The 21118-nt window shown below is 38.2% G+C and overlaps 1 protein-coding gene across 3 annotated transcripts in view; it reads left to right on the forward strand.

The window, feature by feature from the left end:
• LOC129279186 (RANBP2-like and GRIP domain-containing protein 8) overlaps nt 1-21118 on the forward strand; it is a 49837-nt gene that overhangs the window by 19684 nt on the left and 9035 nt on the right. For 2 of the 3 annotated variants that reach the window (XM_064111650.1, XM_064111652.1), the window contains exons 14-34: nt 125-246; nt 674-734; nt 1182-1319; nt 2054-2203; nt 3283-3534; nt 5184-5342; nt 5997-6198; nt 6506-6885; nt 7461-7656; nt 8940-9349; nt 9742-10228; nt 10627-10836; nt 11525-11581; nt 12021-12122; nt 14613-14941; nt 15355-15621; nt 16113-16184; nt 16857-17843; nt 18388-18748; nt 19184-19338; nt 20030-20270. In XM_064111650.1, coding sequence (XP_063967720.1) covers nt 125-246; nt 674-734; nt 1182-1319; nt 2054-2203; nt 3283-3534; nt 5184-5342; nt 5997-6198; nt 6506-6885; nt 7461-7656; nt 8940-9349; nt 9742-10228; nt 10627-10836; nt 11525-11581; nt 12021-12122; nt 14613-14941; nt 15355-15621; nt 16113-16184; nt 16857-17843; nt 18388-18748; nt 19184-19338; nt 20030-20270 — 5338 coding nt within the window. The remainder of the gene's footprint in view (nt 1-124; nt 247-673; nt 735-1181; nt 1320-2053; nt 2204-3282; nt 3535-5183; nt 5343-5996; nt 6199-6505; nt 6886-7460; nt 7657-8939; nt 9350-9741; nt 10229-10626; nt 10837-11524; nt 11582-12020; nt 12123-14612; nt 14942-15354; nt 15622-16112; nt 16185-16856; nt 17844-18387; nt 18749-19183; nt 19339-20029; nt 20271-21118) is intronic. The other variant, XM_064111651.1, reaches the window with a different exon arrangement.

The following is a 21118-nucleotide window of genomic DNA, read 5'->3' on the forward strand; positions in this document are numbered from 1 at the left end:
TGTATACTTATAGGATTTGAAACCATTATAAAAACATATTTTTATTCATAAAATTAAAAATATCTTCTTTATCACACCCTAGATTTTCCTTTTAATGTAATCTTTATGTTGTTTTCCTGACAAGGTTGAAGAGCTTCGGAAGGAATCGCAAGATCCCAACGACCGGCGTGATCGTCGTGAGGCATACCAAGCCATGAGTGTTCTTTACTGGGAAGCTGCATTAGATCATCTCAAGATGATGGCCAGGTATGTTAACATAAGGGAGCCTTTCATGAAACAAATAGTCAGTGATTTTGCTCTGACTATTGTTATAAGCTACCGAAATCCTTGCATCTGATTGGCTCAGACCCAAAAATGTCAGTGAAACCACTATTTCTTTTTAACACTCCCTTGTTTATGTCATTGTAGACAATGTCTGGAGGGGGCATTTAGCCTTTTATATGCTCTTCCATCTGTTTTCAACTCATCATTGTACATCCAGCTTGTTACATCTATTTCCAGTTATGATTTCATTATAGAATTTGTTGATTATAATAAGATAATGGTATCTACTCTATACAGTTCTCAAGGAAGTTACTGTTATTATTACCCTTATTTATATATCTGTAATGCAAATGTGGAAGGCTAAAATTGAATGACACCTTACGTTTCTGATGTTTTGTTCTCTTACCAGTCATCGAGCAGTCCTACATCCCAAGAAACCAATGTTTTCACATGTCCACAAACCATTTGAGGTAAGTTTTAAACTGACATTACTTGTCGTCCTCCCTCTCTTTTCTCCCCCCTCTCCATTATTCCTCTGCCCTATCCCTCTCTCTTTTCTCATCCTTCATCTAATCTCATCTCTTCTCTCGTTTCCTCTCCTTACATTTTAGTTATTCCATTGAACTCTTGAAACATGTTTTTTTTTTATTATAAAATGTTTAACAATTACACAATATATGCACACAGAAAAGTCTGATTTCAAATATATCACTATATGTCTTCTTTGTGGCTGTCGAGTGATTCAATTCAATATTTATTTTCACATCTCTCATAGAACACATAAGAAAGTAATAATCTTACAAAACAGTTATAGGTGCTTACTGCAGGCGTTACTAAAAAATCAATATATGTGTGTCCACAATCCACAAGGTGTGCAGTGTAGTAGTTTCACAATTTACGCTCCTTTTTTTCTTAAGGATGGTCAGGTTGCTAAGTTACTTGATGAAGGTGCTGTAGTGATCGCCGAGTCGCTCTTTGAGAAAGGTCAACACCAGGTGGCGCTATCTAACCTTGCTAAAGCTAAATCACCAAAAGCTCTCTTTGCAAAAGCTATGGTATGTTTCAATACACATTTATTATTGTTGTAATCATCATCATCATCATTATCTTCAACATCATTATCACCATCAGGATCATTATTATCATCATCTTCATCATCATCACCATCATCCCCATCACCATCATCACCATCATCTACATCATCATCATCAATCCAAGTTATGATAGGTCTCCAGCAATTGGACTGAAGGATAGTAGACCAAATGGACTTGATTGTATCGCCATTCACATTCATATGATCAGTAGTTTCTGGTAGAATAAAATGCATTTATGAACATAACTCAAACAGTTTAATTAAAACAAGTCCCAAATATTTGCTTTTGATTGGCTGACAGTCAAATTACTTTTTGATTTTCTACAAAATCATTACAACAGTTTCTACTACGTGCTCTTTGAAAATCTGACAAAGTGGTTATTTACCTATAAGCCATGCTTCATGATCCCTTTAGTTTTCTTCCTTCTCTTAGCCCTTTCTAGCTCTTCAAAGAATATCCAAACACAAGTTCTTGTTTTTCTATTAGGGATATTAGGGAATGACACCTGTAAAAAAAAATGTGATAAATAAACCTGGTATATACATTTGTATTCTTTTATGACAAGAAGAAGTTGGGTTATTTCCTGTTAAAACGTATTGACCTTTTTGAAAAGGGAAGGAAATAATGTTTATATGAATGAAGGAAAGGACAGATAATTGAAGTTTGATTATGTGTTCATTGTCTATTTGGTTTAGATGCTTCATGTGTTGGCCTCTATGGAGACAGAGAATAGACCAGTTGATAAGATTACAGTGGATACCTTGAAGAAACAAGGAGATCTCTTAGACCAATCCAAACATACTCTCTATCTCACCATGGATAGCATTGATAAGGAACCAAGAAATGTAAGTCTGAATATGATATTAAAATAGATATTTGTTTTAATAATGATGATAATATTCTGCTTTGATAACTCTAAACTCTTTAAAGATGTATCATCACCTTTGGTCCCATAACACAAAGGTTAGAGATTATAATCTTAAGCTTGATTTTCATGATTGATTGTACATTACAGTGTATAGTCAATGCGATCAATCGTAGAAAAATGTTCTACGATCATGGCTAAGCTTTGTGCTACGGGTCCCTGGTCGTTGGATCCTGGCTTAGCCGTACACTATGTATGAACTTGTAACAGAAACAGCAGCTGAAGAAGCAGGGGTAGTATACATGGACCGTGTGGTCTTATTAGTTGTAGTAGAAGTAGTTTCTGATTCTGTATTCTTTATTGTGATTAATAGTAATAAATAAGAATTGATAAATTGTAGAGGTGATAATAATTAAAGAATGAACAATATGTAAACAATGATAATGCATTTTATCTATATCAGAGCTGCCAAGTAATACCAATTTTCCGTATTTAGTAGGTACTGAAACATTAAAAGAATACTGGTGGCTTCATGCTAAATAAAGTTTCAGTTTCATGTGTTGTCCTTTGGTATTTCTTTTGAAATACTGATTTCATCACCAAAATTCTGATTTTCAGCTTTAAGCATACTGAGATATTCTTGTTGAGGTTGGTAGCTCTGCGATATTAATGTGGCATGAGGTTTGTATTTAAAGATGGATGTTACAAGATTCAGTTGCCTTTGCTGTTTAATTCCTGTAGAGCGTTGTGGCCCAGTGGATTAGTCTCCAGACTTTGTGAAACAGAGGGTCGTGGGTTCGAGTCCCAGCCATGGCGTAATTTCCTTCAGCAAGAAACTGATCCACAATGTGCTGCACTCTACCCAGGTGAGGTAAAGGGTACCGCTAGGAAGTAATTCCTCAAGAAGCTGTGTGCGTTGTGAAAGCCTAGCTTAGCCGGGTAATATAGGAGCGCCTTGAGCACCTAACAAGGTGGATATGTGCGCAATGTAAATATCCTATATTATTATTATTATTATTCATCCTGTATTTGCATGTCTCTTTTCTTAATTCACATCAGCCGCTCCATGAGGAGGTCCAGACACTCTTAGAGGAGATTGAGTCAGAGCAAGCGTCAATCTTAGAACAGATCACAGCCCTGGAGACTAACCCTTCTGATATCTCAAACCTCTCATCTATAAGACACTCCTTCCTAGGGGAGAGCACTCGGAGCTCAAGTCATAGGACGCCCTCACGGGACTACGACTCGCCATTCAGGGAGTCGATGGCTAGAGAGAATCGGACCCTATCACAATCTCAGTACTCAGAACAGGTAGGAGCACAGTTTTCTGTATATATATTAACCTCTTTTTTGTGTTATGTCTTTTTTTGTGTTTTGATGCTAATGACTGTTTAGTTAAGTTGAAAAATGGTGCAGCTACCATCAATTGACAGTGATTTACATACATTGAAAAATCAAATAAAAATGATTTAAAGAGCTACAGAAACAAATCTTGGTGTAATAAGAGAGGAGTTTATTGGATTAAAGCATGACTAAAATCAGTGCGATTGAAGAGGCACTGTTTCTTTCGTTCATTTGACACGAGTCAGCATTGGTGATTGTAGTTGACCATAGTTCAGTGCTGTATAAAAAAAATAATGCAATATTATCTTCAACTCAAATTTGGTCATCCACTCTCTATCAAACTTTGACTCTACCATTTATCAGAGCCACCAATATACAGAGTCAAGCCCACATGATTTTGTTTGGTAACATCCTATGGGTTAACCCTAATTCTCCTGGGGGGGGGGGCCATAATGGCCCCCCCTTGACAATTTTTGCGATATATCTGCTGCGCAAATTTTTTTGACCTCGCCGCTCACTGACTTTTTACTTTCAAGTCTCGCGCAAATTTTGAGACCAAATTTGTGACGCCCGGGTACACGGTTACGACATTACGCAACATTATGTAAGTGCATGTCAGACCCCAAATTGCTCATAAACGTGATTTCATGTACAAATCCAATGCAAATTGTGTATTTAGCCAAAATTCATAAATGTATCATTACATGTATTTCTACTTTTACTGATTAAACTGAATTAATTTTGCCTTGTTTATGATCAGAACTAAGTCTGGAATGATTTCCATTGAAAAAACAATAAAAAACAAAAAGTAAAAAAACAAAGAAATACATAAGAAATTCATAAAACAATAAAATACATAAGAAATTGATTTCCGAACCGAAGTTTTTTTAATTGCGATTGTTAAGATTGCTACAAAGAATTTTTTAACCAAAAATTAGCATTCTAGGAGCTTTATTTAGTGAATTATAGCAAAAAGTATGATTTATGCATAAATTAGCATAATTAATTCATATAAAATAAAATCTCATTATTTTGGAAAATTTTACCATACAGCCTTGTAGATTACATCGCACACTACCAGTGTGCAAATTTTTGCGTCGCTCGCGCAATCGGCGGCTGAGATCTTAAGGGGGGGCCATAATGGCCCCCCCCCCCCGGGATTGACAAGAATCAAAATACCCCGGGAGATTGAGGGTTAAGCCATTAGTGCAAATCTATATTTAGATCGTGTGAAGCGAAATGCGTATTAATTTTGATAAGTTCCAATTTATGCAAAGAATATAGTTAATCTTGAACTTGGAAAGGTTTTTACGAGAACCACATGCCAGCCCAAAGCTGAATTGGTTCGAATTTACATCACATAATAAAAACAAATAATTAATTTACACATCATAACTTCTTCAAATCATGACCAAAAATAAATGAGAATAAAAGGAACAAGAAAGAAGTAAAGTAGCGTAGGAAAAAAGGGGACAAGCAGTAGTACAAGCGGGGGGTAGGCAGGTTAAGAAGTCGGAGATGTAAGGGGTAGTTGAATTATTGAATATTGCTTGCATTATTCCAAATTTCCCTAGAGATTATCAACTCAATTGATTAATTTTTCTTCCTCATGGCAGCTGAGTCCTGATCCGAGCCCTCGTCGTCTGGCAGCTGAGGTTCGCGCCCTGACCCTCTCTCATTCACATCTTCTAGATCAGAATCAAAGATTGATGAAAAGAGAAGATAAGCTCATGGAATCCAACGCTGAGCTTATGAAACAAGTCCTTCAACTCACTGTAAGATTCACCACAAATTTTGCTTAACCAATTGAATACTGATCTGTGTTATACCCATAGGCTTTTTACAGAAACCATCCAGTTCGAATTGGCAATGGGTTAAACTATCGACTACTGAATTGTGTGATTGCCATAGGCTCTGTACTGGAACTACCTGCAGATAGCAGATTATCTTATTTAGATATGATGCAATGAAACCAGGCAAAAAACTCAACTGCATCTTGTGTACTAGCTTCATGGTATGTTAGACGACAAAATAACTGATTTTGTCTCCTGCTCGGCATATCTTGAAACAAGAATCAAGTGACTGTTTGGTATCATTTGTCAATATGTTTTTACTCGCTCATGTGTGAATGATTCTAAGTTACATGTATGCCAGGTGAAAAAGAGACTTTGACCTTTACAATAATAGGTCATTTTATTTGTGAATAAGTTATGAAAAATGATCAATAGTTCTTGGTTTCTTTTTTGATGGACACACTTCATAAAGTTTCACCTCATGGTTTTAGGGATTTAATTTTTGAGTATGTCAAACATGTTAAAATTTGTATTCAACCCCCCCCCCCCCCAAAAAAAAAAACATCAATATGTCGTTTCTGTAATTCTTTCTGTACTCTTAACTTCCTGATTCTGTACGTTATTTGTACCCAACAGAAAGACCTTCAAGAGATTAAGCTTCAACAGGCCAAGGCTTTGAATCAGACTCCAGCAGCACCAGCCACTGTCACACCCGCTCCAGCTACTCCATCTACTCAAGGTGTGACTGGTACCCCAGCTCCTCAGGCCACATCATCACCTCAGCTTCCTCAGCAATCACCACAACAACAACCGACACATCCCCTGGCTTCAAGGCAAAGTAAGTGATAAATGTGGAATTGCTAATCCATCCTAACAATCTCGCTATCCACAATAACTCAAAACTCCTTGATGTTGCTCATGCAGTTACTTGCAAGCAAGCAACCAGAGGACCGACAGCTTAAGGTCATCCCTGAGGGACCTGGTAATGAGGATCAATGCTTATCAAAGGACACTAGTGCACCAAGTGGGAATCGAACCCGGGTCACTGGAATCAGAAACCCCAGCTCTGCCGACTGAGCTATGGCGCCTCCTCATTGTTTGTTTCCTTTCTTTCAGAAAGTAAAATCTCTCCTTCTCCATTGTAGGTGGCAGTCCAAGCACGCAGCAGACTCCTAACCGTGGTCTCTACCAGCCCCACCCTGGTTACCATCCCTTAGAGTCAGGGGCATACTACCACCCCCATATGGTCCCGCCCTCCCAGATGGGTGCAGCCGCTAACCAGGCGTGGTACCCCTCGGCTTACGGCATGCCTTCGCCCATGCACAACCCCGCCTTCTATGCCCAGCAGGGTTACGCCATGCCGACCTATGATCGCAGCGGCATGTCACCGGGGATGATTGCATCGACGCCAAGGAGCAGCGGGCGTGGTCCGTTGGAGAGTCTCTACGGGATGTACACTTCGATTCCTGCTTCCCCGGAAGAGAAGGGCTCCGCTGAACAATTGGCTGCATTACAAAGCTTAAGGGTAAATTACAGGAGCTTATAATTGATTCATTCTTGTGCATTATTTTGATATCACTTTATGACTTTATGAACAATTGGGGATCCTTCTTAGGAGCTTGATCCAACAGCTAATTAAATACTCACCCGGAAGAGCTTCATAAAGCTGTCCGCAAGTAACTAGTGACCCTTTCTTGTGCTATATAATATATCCCTATGTAGCTGACTTAGCACCTAAGAACGTATTCCAGTCTTCTGTAAATTCATGCATAACTTTAGGAGCAAATTTATAAAAACCCACTTGTTGCTGAGAGGTGAGACTGAATTACTGTAATCATTTGGTGTCTCTTTCCAATAGAAATATTTGAGAGTGTACAGGTAGATCCCTTTATCAGGGTTTCAGTTAGCTTATGTCCTCAAGCATTCAAGTGCTCTGCTATACATCAACAAAAAAACCCATGGGACACTTATTTTATCTGTCTATAAAGATTGGTTGTTAATTGAAGAAAAACATCTGAAGTGAGAAAATGGGGAAACTGAAGCACAGGTAATTGTAACAAGATGAATTTAAGTTAGTTTATTCAAATCTATTTATCTCAGCAGCAGCAACAGCAGCAGCAGGCATCAACAGCAACTGCAGCCTACAACCAGCGTCTCCTGGTATCTGGAGGAGCTGGAGCAGCCAGCATTCAAGGGACTACCCCTCAGAAGCTTGGCCTTGAGATAGAAGAGAAGGGTATCGTAGGAAGGGCCACTGGGACACCAACATCCACAGACAAACCTGTCATGTTCAAAGGTAAACTAGACTATCTTTTTAAAAAGAGTTCAACATGACTTAAAACCTTGCATAATCTCCGGCACACACATGGCATCTAACAAGTAACTTAAATGATTAAAACACCCATCCTTGAGCCTGATCTGAGGTAGGGGGTGTTTTACAAAGATGTGAGGATGAGTTGAGTTGCATTTAAATTTCCAGTAGGAATGCATTGGTAAAATCATGCTTAGATGGCAGGCGCTACTGCATATTAATCAATAAGATTGCATGTTAGAAATCATGTGCTTGTCTACATTTTGGCATGACTTTAAGTTCAACTTAAATCTTTGTGTAACAACCCAAAGTGGTGATGCTCTGTATACTCCACACAGATTGGAAATTAAGAATGACTTTTTTAAAGTAACAGTTTAGTACCCTTTTTTCTCCTTAATAGACTGGGCTGATTTGATTCCTTTCAAGTCTGGATGCTGATTCAGCCCCCTCCTCTCCTCCATTAGATCTCAATCCACATCACAATGGAAACCAGCACAAAATAGAATCATGGTCTTTCATTTTGCTAATTCTGGTAGTTTATTGCATGAAATCATGTTTGTAGCTGTAATCACTTTATAATTTGAATGGGCTGATTAATTAGTCTAAATACTCTCCTAATATTTAAAGCTGTTTAAATTACGGGTAAACACTACATTCATTGGGACATGTTTTTGATCTAGCCCTTCTTGTCTGAAGATTTCACTGCCATGCACTGTCTTAAACACACATGTCAGTGTTTAGATTACTGGTTGATTAGGACCCTGTCTTACGAAGAGTTGAGATTGATCTGATCAGCCTCAACTATGCTGCCTAACTTTGGCAAAAGGAAGCAAGTGACACATCAGTCAAATTTGAGTTATTGTTCTGAAACACCCTTTGTATGTTGCACGTTCAGGCAAAATTTGGGGAAAGATATTGAAGAAAATATGCTGTTAAATTGCATTGACGCCTATGTAAATGACAAACACACATTGCTCTTTTACAACAAATGATACTTTTGTAACTTGCTTCCTTTTTCCAAAGTACGGCAGTATGGAATTCCATCATTGTCATAATTTTTCAGACAGGAAATTGACACAATGCCCTTTGTAAATAAAGACGAGCCCATTGAATTTCCAACACAATGATGCGTGCATTTAGAAAACTTTTTTAACAGAGCTGTGCATTTTAGATGTTGGAGTCGCTGGCTTGCCATAGTTGTGGTTGATCAGATCAATCGTAGTTCTTTGTAAGACAGGCCCTGATGTTTGTTATCATCTTATTATCAGGTTCAATCACCAGTGGCCTTCCATCCAAGTCTCATGGTGTGGTCCCTCCAGCCATGTTCTCACCGGGTTCACCGTCTCCCTCAGCTGCTGCCAGACCTACCCCTGCAGCACCTGCCCAGGTACCCACCAGAAGCTTCGTCACCACCCCAGAGAGGGGCATCGAGAACGTGACTCCACCGGTGTCTACGCCCGGTTTGAGTTCCTTCACAGGGACGCTTACCAAGCCTCTCGGGACAGTTGAACCCAGCAAAGTGAGTCCCCAGCCTCAAGGAATGGTGAAGCAAGATACCTCTGACAGGCAGAGGTTGGCCATGATGGCAGCTGCTGCTACAGGAGGGGGTTCCCCTGCAATGGGTGGGAGTTCCCCTGCTTCACTTCCTACAAGCGCAGCAGCTCAGCCAAAGACTCAAGTAAGCCTGTCCTTTAGAATCCTAACCCTTGACTTGTAGATAAGAAATCAGAGCATAGCATGGTGAATTTCTAGATAGGTTGGAGATCAAATGAAATCTAGGTGGATACCATTAAAGAAGAATCTAAAATATTTGGTATTCCACAGACATGAAAGCTTAGAAGCAAGCCAAGAAGAAAATTAAATCACTAATCCCACAAATTTGGACAAAGAGATTCCAGAGGCTGATAAAGAAAGAGAATACTTGTGTTGGAACATTTTTTTTCTGTTTATGTTTACTGTCAAAGAGAACCTATAATCCTTTCACTTGTTTTGACTTAATGGTGATGATGACTGTCATGGCTTCTTTTAGACTTTCAGTTTGTTTGTATGTCATTTTATTCTCAACAATAGTTCACAGGATTCACTCCCAGTCCTGCTTCTGCCACCTCCAAACCAAGTCAGGTCTTCAGCAACTTCTCTTTCTCACCAAGCACCATCAAACCATCGCCTTCAGTAGCCAAGCCAGCTACCACATCAGCCTCCTCGTCACCATTCGCGGGCTTCTCCTTCGGGATGTCTACCACGTCTGCTCCGTCGACATCAACCATATCAACTGCGGGAGTCTTCAAACCAGCGCCTTCAAAGGCCACCCTTCAGCCTCCTGGATCAGGATCACCTGTGGTCTTTGGTAAGCCTGATCCCAGCCAGGACTCAAGGTCAGCATCCCCAGGGTATCCAGGTTTCTATGACTCTCCAAAAACACTTTCAGGAACCCCTCAGGGTGATCAGACTGTGCCATCCACCAGGAAGCCAGGACAGAGTCCTCTAGCCAAAGAAACTGCATCTCCAAAAGTAGCAGATACACCCAAGTCAGTCTCCTTCAAGGCAGAAGTTGATGGTACGTGGTACACGGTCAGCCATAATTTTTTTTTCATGTAATGAACCATATATGCATACTTTAGCTGACCCATGTCAATTCTAAGATGTACCTTACTGAAAATCATTCTGTCATAACTTTGATCAGACAAGCCTAACATCTTTAGAGCCTCCCTTCAGGTCTTGGGTAAAGGCTAAAGTTTACCAATGCTTGGATAATGACCCTCATACACATTGCTCTTTCCATTATACTGTAATATTTTTGAGGCTCTGACGATAGATTTCAGGCTTAAATGTACCTTTAACTCTACAAAGTCATGCATTCTGCAAATAATCTATCAATTCATGAATGTGAAACATGTAACTACTTGAAAATGGAGATTAACATTCAGTCTTTCTGGTGATAACTTTTTTTACCAGACGATGACGTCATCTACATATCAATGACCCAGCCAAGTCCAGAGCGGCGTGCTAAAGCAGAGAAACTCCAATTGCCCAGTGGTTTTTACCTGTACGAGGATGCCCCGCCTTGCAAGGGATGTATAGGATGCATCGAAGATCTTGATATTGATTCTCTTTTCCAGAAAGGAGAAGATCAGAAGACATCAGCGCCGGCCGTCAGACCGAAAGGTCAGGGTGGAAAAGTTTCCTAAACAGTTATTGCAAGGGTAAAAGTTGTGGGTTTAGGAAGATACCACTCTGGAGACTGGCATCGTCATACATTCACAGTCCTGGTATCATCTTTTAAATCAGATTCTTTTATAAGAAAGGAAGCAATAGTATCAGAACAAATGGTGAGGGTCCAGGAATTCTGACAGTTCCTGCAGCAATTGTTTCAGAAACAGAATGTAAACTCCTGCAATATGCTTTTTACATTAGGGAAACTTTCCTTAACCCTGTTCTATATATGGATGGTGCTAAGGCAAAAAAAGTTGGCTAAAAAAAATTAGTATGTGATTAGGAAAATCTGGTGCAAAAAGCTTATAAATATATCGGTTGGCGGTTACAAAAGATGCTTGCCTGTTCAGAATGGAGACATATCTTTTCTTTTTATAGATTTCTTAAATCCAGATTAGGTCATTAAAGGTGGCAAAATAATAAGGATAGGGTGTAGGAATCTCCTAAACATCTAATGTGAGGATGTATGATAAAGGTAAAGGGTTGGGGAAGATAATAGTTTACTTGGGATAAGGCCATTATTGATTTTGTTTATAGTATATATAGTTCCTATTAATCTTATCAACTGCAAATTAGAACAGAACTGTTTCTTGTTTACTCAAAATGGTAATAATTACAATTATTTTTTCTGACTTTACAGAACCAACTCCATCTCCATTCGCTGCTACAGGAGCAAGCTTGTCTGCAAGTTCACCAGGTAATGTTTTACCTTAGTCAAGTTTCTTAAAATCTTTAGAGAGAACAGTATACTTTAATAATTCAGGGCATTAACATTTAAAGTCATCTAATGTTTAATTTTATGCACACTATTAATAGTTTCTGCTTTATTGTATTTATTGTTTCTTCTTTTTCCATTTGATTTGATATAGTAATAATAGTAATAATAATCTTCTTTATTCACTTCATTAAAAAGGACAATCACATTCAAGCATGAAAATATACACAAGATACAAAGACATGAGTAGACTAGAAAGTATAAAGTAATATCTATTATTATGCTATACTGTTTTTGTTTCTCATATGTGTATTTAAAAAAAAAATGTTAAAGGGGATATTGCATGGATGAAAATGCAAAGTAATTGTAATATTTAATGGAATAGAATTATGAATAATGAATGGTTTTTGTTCTTATGAAGGTGGAAGTCTGTTTGGAGGCGGAGATACGGGTGGCGGAATTTCATTTGCATCTTTAGCAGCCAACCAATCAGAGGGATATGGACAGCCATTTGGCAAAAAAGGTAGGAACTATTTATTCATGGGAGGGGGGATCATTTCATTTCTCCTGCACACATCTCTTCACCAAAATATGTATTTATTCATGTAGTTAGTTGTTATTTTGTTTATTTATTCATTCATTTATTTTATTTTGTTATTAAATTTATTGATTCATATATCTCATTCATTCATTTTGACATGCATTAATTAATTTATTTATTCATTCATATATTTACTGATTTATTCTGTTAGAGTACCTCCATTTCAATACTGTTATGCCTTGGCAGAGCTGCCAAATAGTACGATTTTGTCGTATTCCGTACGATTTTTCACTTAAAATACGACACTAGGATTTTTACAAATAAAATACGATTTTTTGAAAATATAGCTATGGCAAGGCTCGACATTACAGAAATCCACCTCTGGCAATCATTATTGAAAAATGTTAAGTTTTGGTGGCCCGAATCGGGCAACCAATAATTTTCAAAGTAGCACAATTTTTCTCCCGATTTTGCACGCATTTATCAACTTTATACTGTTCAAATTGCAACCAATTCGTCATGCGCCCTTTTTGTTGATCTACACACAAATACACACACACATGACAGTACATAGGCTTACCGCTATAGCATACAGTAGCTATTATCCAGCCGGCCGGCCGGCTGGCGTGCGTGAGCTTTGCATGAAACCACTGCAGCTATAGCTATCTGTGCGCTATCACACTATTCAGACTCGGGGAGCTACGATACGAAATGTTGCTGCTAAGAAATCTTCCACAGAACTTTGAAAATCTAGGACAAAGTCACATTTTACACCAATGAAATGCCTTTCTACAGTCCATATTACTAAAATCTGGTGTAAACTGAGTATTTGCAAGCATTGAAAACAGGAATTATGACCTCTCTTTTGACTCAAAAAGACCGATTTCCAAATGTATTAATACACATAAAACACATAGGTGAGTACATCACAGTCCCATATGGGCATTTGTATGTATGTTGATAATTGGTTTCTTTCGAAGCTGTGTCTTTTCTAGCAAAAAATAAGCAGATAGTTTTTTCCTTTTTTGTTTATAAATGAGGTCTTTAACCTCTCTTCAGAAAGAAAATACTTTGGGAAGGCATTTCATTGATATGAAATGTGAATTTTTCAAATATTTTGGCAAAGTAAAGGACTTTTCTCACACTTTTTTTCCAGATATAACTTTTGCCATTTTCTTATTTTTATCTTTTTTCTTTTTTTTTCCTGTTCTGTTTTTTCTTCATTTTCTTTCTTTTGTTTTATTTCACTTATTTCTTTTATTAGTTTTGTTTTCTTTTTGTAATATTCTTTTAATTTTTTTGCTCGTTTCCCACTTATATGCATTGTTCTAATTTTGCAGCATATTTTTCTGTGATTTTCTCCTGCTATAATATGCTGCAAAAGAGAAAACAAAAATAAATGGGATTTGGAGCCTGTATAATCTAGGTTTTAGGATTCAAAGAGGAAGAAAGGAAAAATCATTGTTTTGTACATTTATATGAGTTAGCTTTGCACTATTTATTTATTTTTATCATTATGAGTGTGTGTCTATACAGAGATTTTTTAAAAAGTCCACACATCCTGGGAACAATACATTTTACTCTCTTTCAATCATTTCATATTTACAATGATCGAACAATTTATATTTTACCACAAATCAATTAGCAAAGTAAAATAACAGCAAACAAGATTTACATACAAGATGTACAAAGTGAAAGTGACTTAGTGGTAGTGGCTGCAGAATTTATATTTCAGAAGTTTGTTGTATTCATTTTTAATTAATATTTTTCTTTATATTTTTGGGACCACCAATAAAGAAAGTTAATGTGGAACCTTGCCTGTCGGATGTAAAAATTACAGTTAGCACAACAAAATAATGAGATGTATAGTAGGAAAGGACACGACGGGTATGAATAGGATTTTTTATCAAAAAATATGATTTTTTGGGTGAAATAATAGGATTTTTTGTCAAGTGTGGTTGGCAGCTCTGCCTTGGATGCCTAACTATACATGAATACGTATTTTATTTACAAATATTGAAAATAAACAAATCAAGATAATTATTTTCAAAGAAATGAAAAGTAAGTATTAATGCAACATAGTGTGCCCTCTCTCTTTCTCATGTTATTAAATAATCAAACTAATAGAAAATGAGGACACTGTGCATTTTTTTCATATGAGGCAAACTATTCCAAATGAATTTACATGCAAAAGGAAAAATATGTTTACCAATCTCTGTTTCCAGTTACTGAGGATTAATCCTGTGCTTTGTGTTCTGTGTTTATTCTTATTATGAACAGCCTGGTGTTCTTGAATACATATTTAACTATGTAGGTAACAGTTTGATTTCTAAAAGCAGAATAAATCATTTTACCCTAGAAATATGCCCATTTGAATAAAAGCATCAGAAAATAGGTTCATGATTTTTGTATATTTATGCATATTTTCTTTTTGATTTTGTGATTTTGTATCTATGTTCTCATTCCTCTCAGCTTCAGATAAACCATTCTCTTTTGCCAATGCCGGGGCCCCTGTCTTTGGAGCTGGTGGGTCCCATGACAACGATGATAACGATGACTCACATGGTGGTGAGGAGGAGTTCGATCCTCACTACGAACCAATCGTAACGCTGCCCGACATCGGCACCATCAAAACCGGGGAAGAGGATGATGTAGAGATGTTCCGTCACAGGGCTAAGCTGTTTCGTTTTGATCGCGACGCCAAGGCGTGGAAGGAGCGTGGCGTAGGAGATATCAAGATCACGAGGAATCCAAAGACCGGCCGTGCTCGTATTCTCATGAGGAGAGATCAGATTCTTAAGGTCCGTTCACGATAGCATGCTTACCTCTTTTCCTATTGAATATAAACAATTTGTAAAAATAGAAGTAAAGAGTGAACAAAGAGACTTTGTTATTGGGTGACTCAAGAACTTGAAAAATGTAACAATCATGGACTTTTGTTTTTGCTTCTTTAAGTGAGTCCCCATGCAAAAGATGACTCTGACTTTTAACAATAGCGAGTTTTTATATAGCGCTTTTCAACAGTTCAAAGTGCTTTACAGCATTTTATTACCCCGGTCATTGGATTCATTTCAAACCCGCAAGAAAAGTGCTGTATTCGTGATTTTGTTTTTTTCTGATAGATTAGTATAATCCACCACATGATGTGAATCGATCTTGAAATACATTACCATTATCATGATTATATTATATATCCTTTACCTTATACATGTAGCTTTGTGCGAACCACTACATCACAGCTACCATGGAGCTGAAACCGATGATGGCTTCAGAGACGTCTTGGATCTGGTTTGCTTGTGACTTCTCTGAGGAAGAAGCTAAGAATGAACAACTGGCCGTCAAGTTCAAGCACGTTGAAGATTCCAAACGATTCAAGGAATGTTTCTTAGAAGCTCAGAAACTACTTGATATCAAGGAAAGAAAGGCAGAGGAGAAGAAGAAAGAGGAAAAGACTGAAGAGAAAAGGAATGTGAGCAGTAAGGTATGTAAGAAATACAAATCAAGAAAGAAAACCTTTTCAAATTTTGGTGCACTATAAAAAAATCTTCCATTTATTAAAATTTGTTATAATTTTTTTTCGACTGGATGATTTATTCCCCCCCCCCACCAAACAACAGCAAAAAAACCTGCTCTGGTAAGGGTAATGTCCTTTTAAAGCATCTTAATTGTAATTACTCTTTCATAGAAGTTCAGTTCAAGTTCCATGTTTATTTTAGAATCCATCCATTAAAGTGGCCTGTCATAATCTAACGTTGCCCTTCAAAATGCATTCCCCTCTTTTTTTTCGGTGTATGATGCATTGGGCTGTATGCCAGTAGCATCACTAACCCAAGAGAGGAATGCCAAGCTTAGGTGTCCACATGCCCTCCTTCTTTTGATAGAACCAGATAAGGCCACTGTCTCTATAAAAGCCTCCTTACGTTACAGACAATTATTATGCCTTCTTTTAATTTGTCCTCCTTGCACCGACAGACCACCGAGGTCCAGTCACCAAGTATTTTGCAATCAAACCCACAGCTTACAAGTCTACTACTTGGAAAAGAGGTATGTTTCCTTTCCCTTTATAACCCTTGAAAAAATGAGGGCTTTACTTAATTATTTGAGGATAGCCAATGGTTAAGGTCGAAAACATGTTCCTTGAACATTCCTTGTGCCCTCTTACCCCTGTCTGGTGTGGCAGAAATTCGAAAAAGTTGAAATATAAGGTTTTATTACCTTGAAGAAGATTCAAGATTATTTTTATTGGTCTATGAATGCATGCATACAGAGGAGTTTAGTTTCCAATGGCTTTCAAATACTTGCATACACAAGAGATTGAATATACAATGTACCATAACATAGACAATTGTACGTAAACGTAATAACTTATTGATTACTTTCTGCAATAACCTAATACCCCTTTAAAATTCACAATTCATAATTGATTAGTATTGATTAGATGTCTGCTACCCCCCCTCATTCTAGTATACAATATATAGTCAAAATTTTTATTTCAAAATATGTACATATTATACGATGTATATACAGCCTTCCTGATAACAACATAGTGAAATCTTGCCCAAGTCGAAGATGACCACAATACCCCAATCTCTAATTATCTGTTATTTTCACAGTTCTGTGTTTGATTGATAGTCTTTGATAATGGGACCTTGTTGTTCATGCCACATTTATTTTTTTAAAGCCATTTTCTTTGATGTTCTTTATTCTTTATGATAGCCATCAACTAGTACCAAACCTGATGCCAAGGCTTCACCTGTCCCTGAAGCCCAAGGGGCGAGTGCTTCTGACAAGGGTGCATCGATTGCTGCAAGATTCGCCAAGAAACCAGGGACGTGGGACTGTGACACCTGCCTTGTTAACAATCAAGCTGATGCTACATCCTGTGTTGCATGTGCCACACTAAAGCCAGGTACGGATCCCAAACCATCTGCGAGTGCAGGTGCAGCAGGTGGTGCCTTTAGCGCTCCATCAGGGTTTACCTATGGTACTAAGTCAGGCGGTGCCGGTACTGGGTTTGCTTTTGGCAGTAAACAGACACCATCTACAGGAAGTACCACTGGAAGTGACATCTCCTTCAAGTTACCCTCAGGGTTCAGGGGGTTTTCTGGAAGTTCTGATACCACGAAGGGTGCAACCCCCAACTCTACCATAACTGATGGTGCCACTGCTGGTGCCGCCTCATCAGATTCATCTACAGGAAGTACCACTGGAAGTGACAACTCCTTCAAATTGCCCTCAGGGTTCAGCGGGTTTTCTGGAAGTTCTGATACCACGAAGGGTGCAACCCCCAACTCTGCCACTACTGATGGTGCCACTGCCGGTGCTGCCTCATCAGGTTTATCATCTAAGCTTTCTGCGGGATTCAACTTTAAACCTCAGTCTTCAGCTTCGCCAGGATCTGTCTTTGGTGCCAAGAAAGATGAAACTCAAAAGCCCAAGGAGAGCGATGGTGCCAGCAAGGCACCCTCAACAGGCTTTGTTTTTGGGAGCACCAAGACCAATGAAGCAGAACCTTCAGGGGCAACCACTCCTGGCGGTACCAAGGTCACAGACAAGTTCACCTTTGGTACCCACATGCCTCAGTTCTCTTTTGGTGGCAAGGGCAAATCTGCAGGTGATACAGGATTTGCATTTGGTGTTCCATCAACTAAGCCAGCTGCAGATGAACCTGAAGAAGGATACCCATTCTCTGATGCTCTCAAGGTGAGTCTATCATCCGAACCAAAATATGACTATATCGAGGGCATTAATGAGAATTATACACACCAGGCACTTAAACCATTACCGGTCAATAGAACTAGTCATTAGTACCAGTCATTAGCAAATTTGCATACTATCACTGGTCATGTGATGTTATATCGCAATAACTGAAGAACCAATTTTCAGTTCATTGCCAAACTTGCTTCATGTATACATATGTGAGTCATGATGGTCAATTTAGATTTTGAGTTCACATGGTCAAAGGTCACAAAGGTAATTTTTTGAAAAGTTAGGTTTTAATAATTCTTGATCTGGTGATCATGGAGTCTTCAATTTTGACTGCATGCAGTTGAGAATCCATGCACATGTAGTGTAATACATGTTGAATTGTTTTATCAATGGGTACACGAAATAAGACCATTTTAATTTCTCTGTATCTTGACCAATTGCACAAGTTTCACTGTGGTCTAAGTTCAGTGTCCCTTCAAGGTTGCTCTCTCTTGATGATTGTTGTATTTTATTTTTTCATATTCATGCCGAATTGAAGACATTGAGCACTGATTCTGAATCCAAAGCGGACTCTACAACAACAACAGCACCGGCCACTTCCTCTATGCCAAGCAAACCCTCACTGACCTTTGCTGACCTTGCCAAATCTCAAGGATCCATTTTCACATTCCGTATGGACATCAACACAATGAACGCCACCAGCTCGGTCAAGTCTCCAGCTGGAGCTAAGTCTCCTGCCGGAGCCAAGTCTCCAGGTGTTGGAAGGTCTCCTAAGACCTCTTTCTCCAGGGGAGGGAGAACACTGTCTGGAGGCTCTGTGGATGATGAGGTGGAGCAAGAAGATGATATCTACTTTGAACCCATCTTTCAGTTACCTGATGATTATGAAGTCAAGACAGGTTAGTGTTTCCTGTGATTTGATCTCAATCCTAAAAAGACTTGACTATTTCCATGCCTAAAATGCACTGTAGATAATAATGATAATAATCTTTCTTATCAACCCAGGGTCCCCACTTAAGCTTGTATGAACTGTTCACCAAGCGGACCCTGCATAACATGATATTATTACCCTTCACCATTCTAATACGTTGAGCGCCTGACTATCTTTTTTAAAAAGGTCCTAGCTGAGATTTTCATTTTTTGAAAGTATTTCCCATGGTAGCTTTGTTCTTTATAATTTATTTTCTTATCATATTGTACATTTACTTCATTAAAATATTCATAAATTGTCTCTTTCAGTTTATACTGCTGGTCAATCTGTACATACCAATGAATACAATAAATTAAATAAATGAATGAATAAATTAATACATGTTAATACATGTTATTTGCAGGAGAGGAAGGAGAAGAGGCGAAGTTCAGCCACCGTGCCAAGTTATATCGCTACGATGGTGGATCAAAACAATGGAAGGAGAGGGGTGTAGGAGATATCAAGGTTCTATATAACTCTGATAAACATTCCTACAGGATCGTCATGAGAAGAGAACAGGTAATAAAATGTTATATCTCTATAACTGATAAACATTCCTACAGGATCGTCATGAGAATAGAACAGGTAATAAAATGTTATATCTCTATAACTGATAAACATTCCTACAGGATCGTTATGAGAAGAGAACAGGTAACAAATTGTTATATCTCTATAACTGATAAACATTCCTACAGGATCGTCATGAGAAGAGAACAGGTAATGAAATGTTATATATCTATAACTGATGAACATTCCTACAGGATCGTCATGAGAAGAGAACAGGTAATAAACTGTTATATCTCTATAACTGATAAACATTCCTACAGGATCGTCATGAGAAGAGAACAGGTAATAAAATGTTATATATCTATAACTGATGAACATTCCTACAGGATCGTCATGAGAAGAGAACAGGTATATAAAATGTTATATCTCTATAACTGATAACATTCCTACAGGATTGTCAGGTCTGAACCAACCATTTACTGAAAGGGGTATAAAGATCCATGGGACAGGTGACTTTGTCGAAGCTTGGATGAATAACTTTAGATGTCATAACATGAATATCTTGCACATACTCTCCTCTTCTTGCTTCTTCCATATCTTCTGTGGTTGTTCCTCCTCAAACTCAAAAGCCCTTCTTAAAGCATACCTGTCATCCCTCCTCATTGCGTACCCATAACATGTTATCAATACATTGATCTTTCAGGTCTTCAAAGTCTGTGCCAACCACCTCATAACCTCTCACATTGAGCTTCGTCCAAACGCCGGCTCTGACCGCTCGTGGGTGTGGTCAGCTATGGATGCTTCGGACGGTACGGTCCAGAATGAACAACTAGCCGTCCGCTTCAAGATGGCTGAAACTGCCAAGGAGTTCAAGAAGTCTGTTGACAAGGCAAAGGAAGATCTAGAGAAGGGTGAAGGAAAGGAGAAGAAGACTGATTCTTCAGGTATGGGTCTCTTCGGGCAAAAAAATTCTTTATTTTCGGAGGCTACTTTTGACGGCCTACGGCTGAAATCTGCAACATTGGATATGCTTTAACATTGTAGTGAATGGGGATTTTGGGGGCTCTTTTTTTGTGTTAGTAATCAATGAGTTATGAAAAATCCGTGAAAAATTATTTGGTACATTATCTTTGTCATGAATATGAAAGGAGTAAGATAAATCGTTGCATTCTGTACAAGTGTGGACTCAACTTTTTGTTTTGTTTGATTATTACAATACCACCCGTTATGTATAAGATTTGTTATACTGTAATATATTCAACAGATTAATGAAGTTTGCATCCAATATTTTATGGATTTTTCATGAATTTCATAGACATAAATTGATAACTTTTCATGAATTCCATGAAGTATTTACATTTGGATCCTGTTTCATAAAGACTTGTTATAATAACAAAAGCACAATGTTTAACAAGATTAATAAAAAATTGAATGATTTCAGTAGCTTTAAACTGGTATTGTAAATTTGTTATAACAGGTTTTATGAATTGGTCCTTTCTATAAGGGATGTTCCCATGTCTTTGTTTTCTAGATGTCATGATAACTTGTAATGCTCTTAACAGATCATGACTAGGAAAATTCACGAAGTGAAGTTAGAGCGTTGTTGGCTCAGTCGGTAACGTGTCTGCCCGTCGAACCAAAGATCGCGAGTTCGAGTCCACCCCGGGCAGATGACTGAAGCCAGTGCGTTGTGTGTAAACGTCTCTCCCATGTTTCTTAGATGCAGGCTATGTTCCAATGGAAAACACTCCATCACTCGGATAGGACGTTAAATGGAGGCCCCGTGTAGAGG

This window comes from Lytechinus pictus, chromosome 16 (genome assembly GCF_037042905.1).
Source record: "Lytechinus pictus isolate F3 Inbred chromosome 16, Lp3.0, whole genome shotgun sequence".
NCBI lineage: Eukaryota > Metazoa > Echinodermata > Echinoidea > Temnopleuroida > Toxopneustidae > Lytechinus > Lytechinus pictus.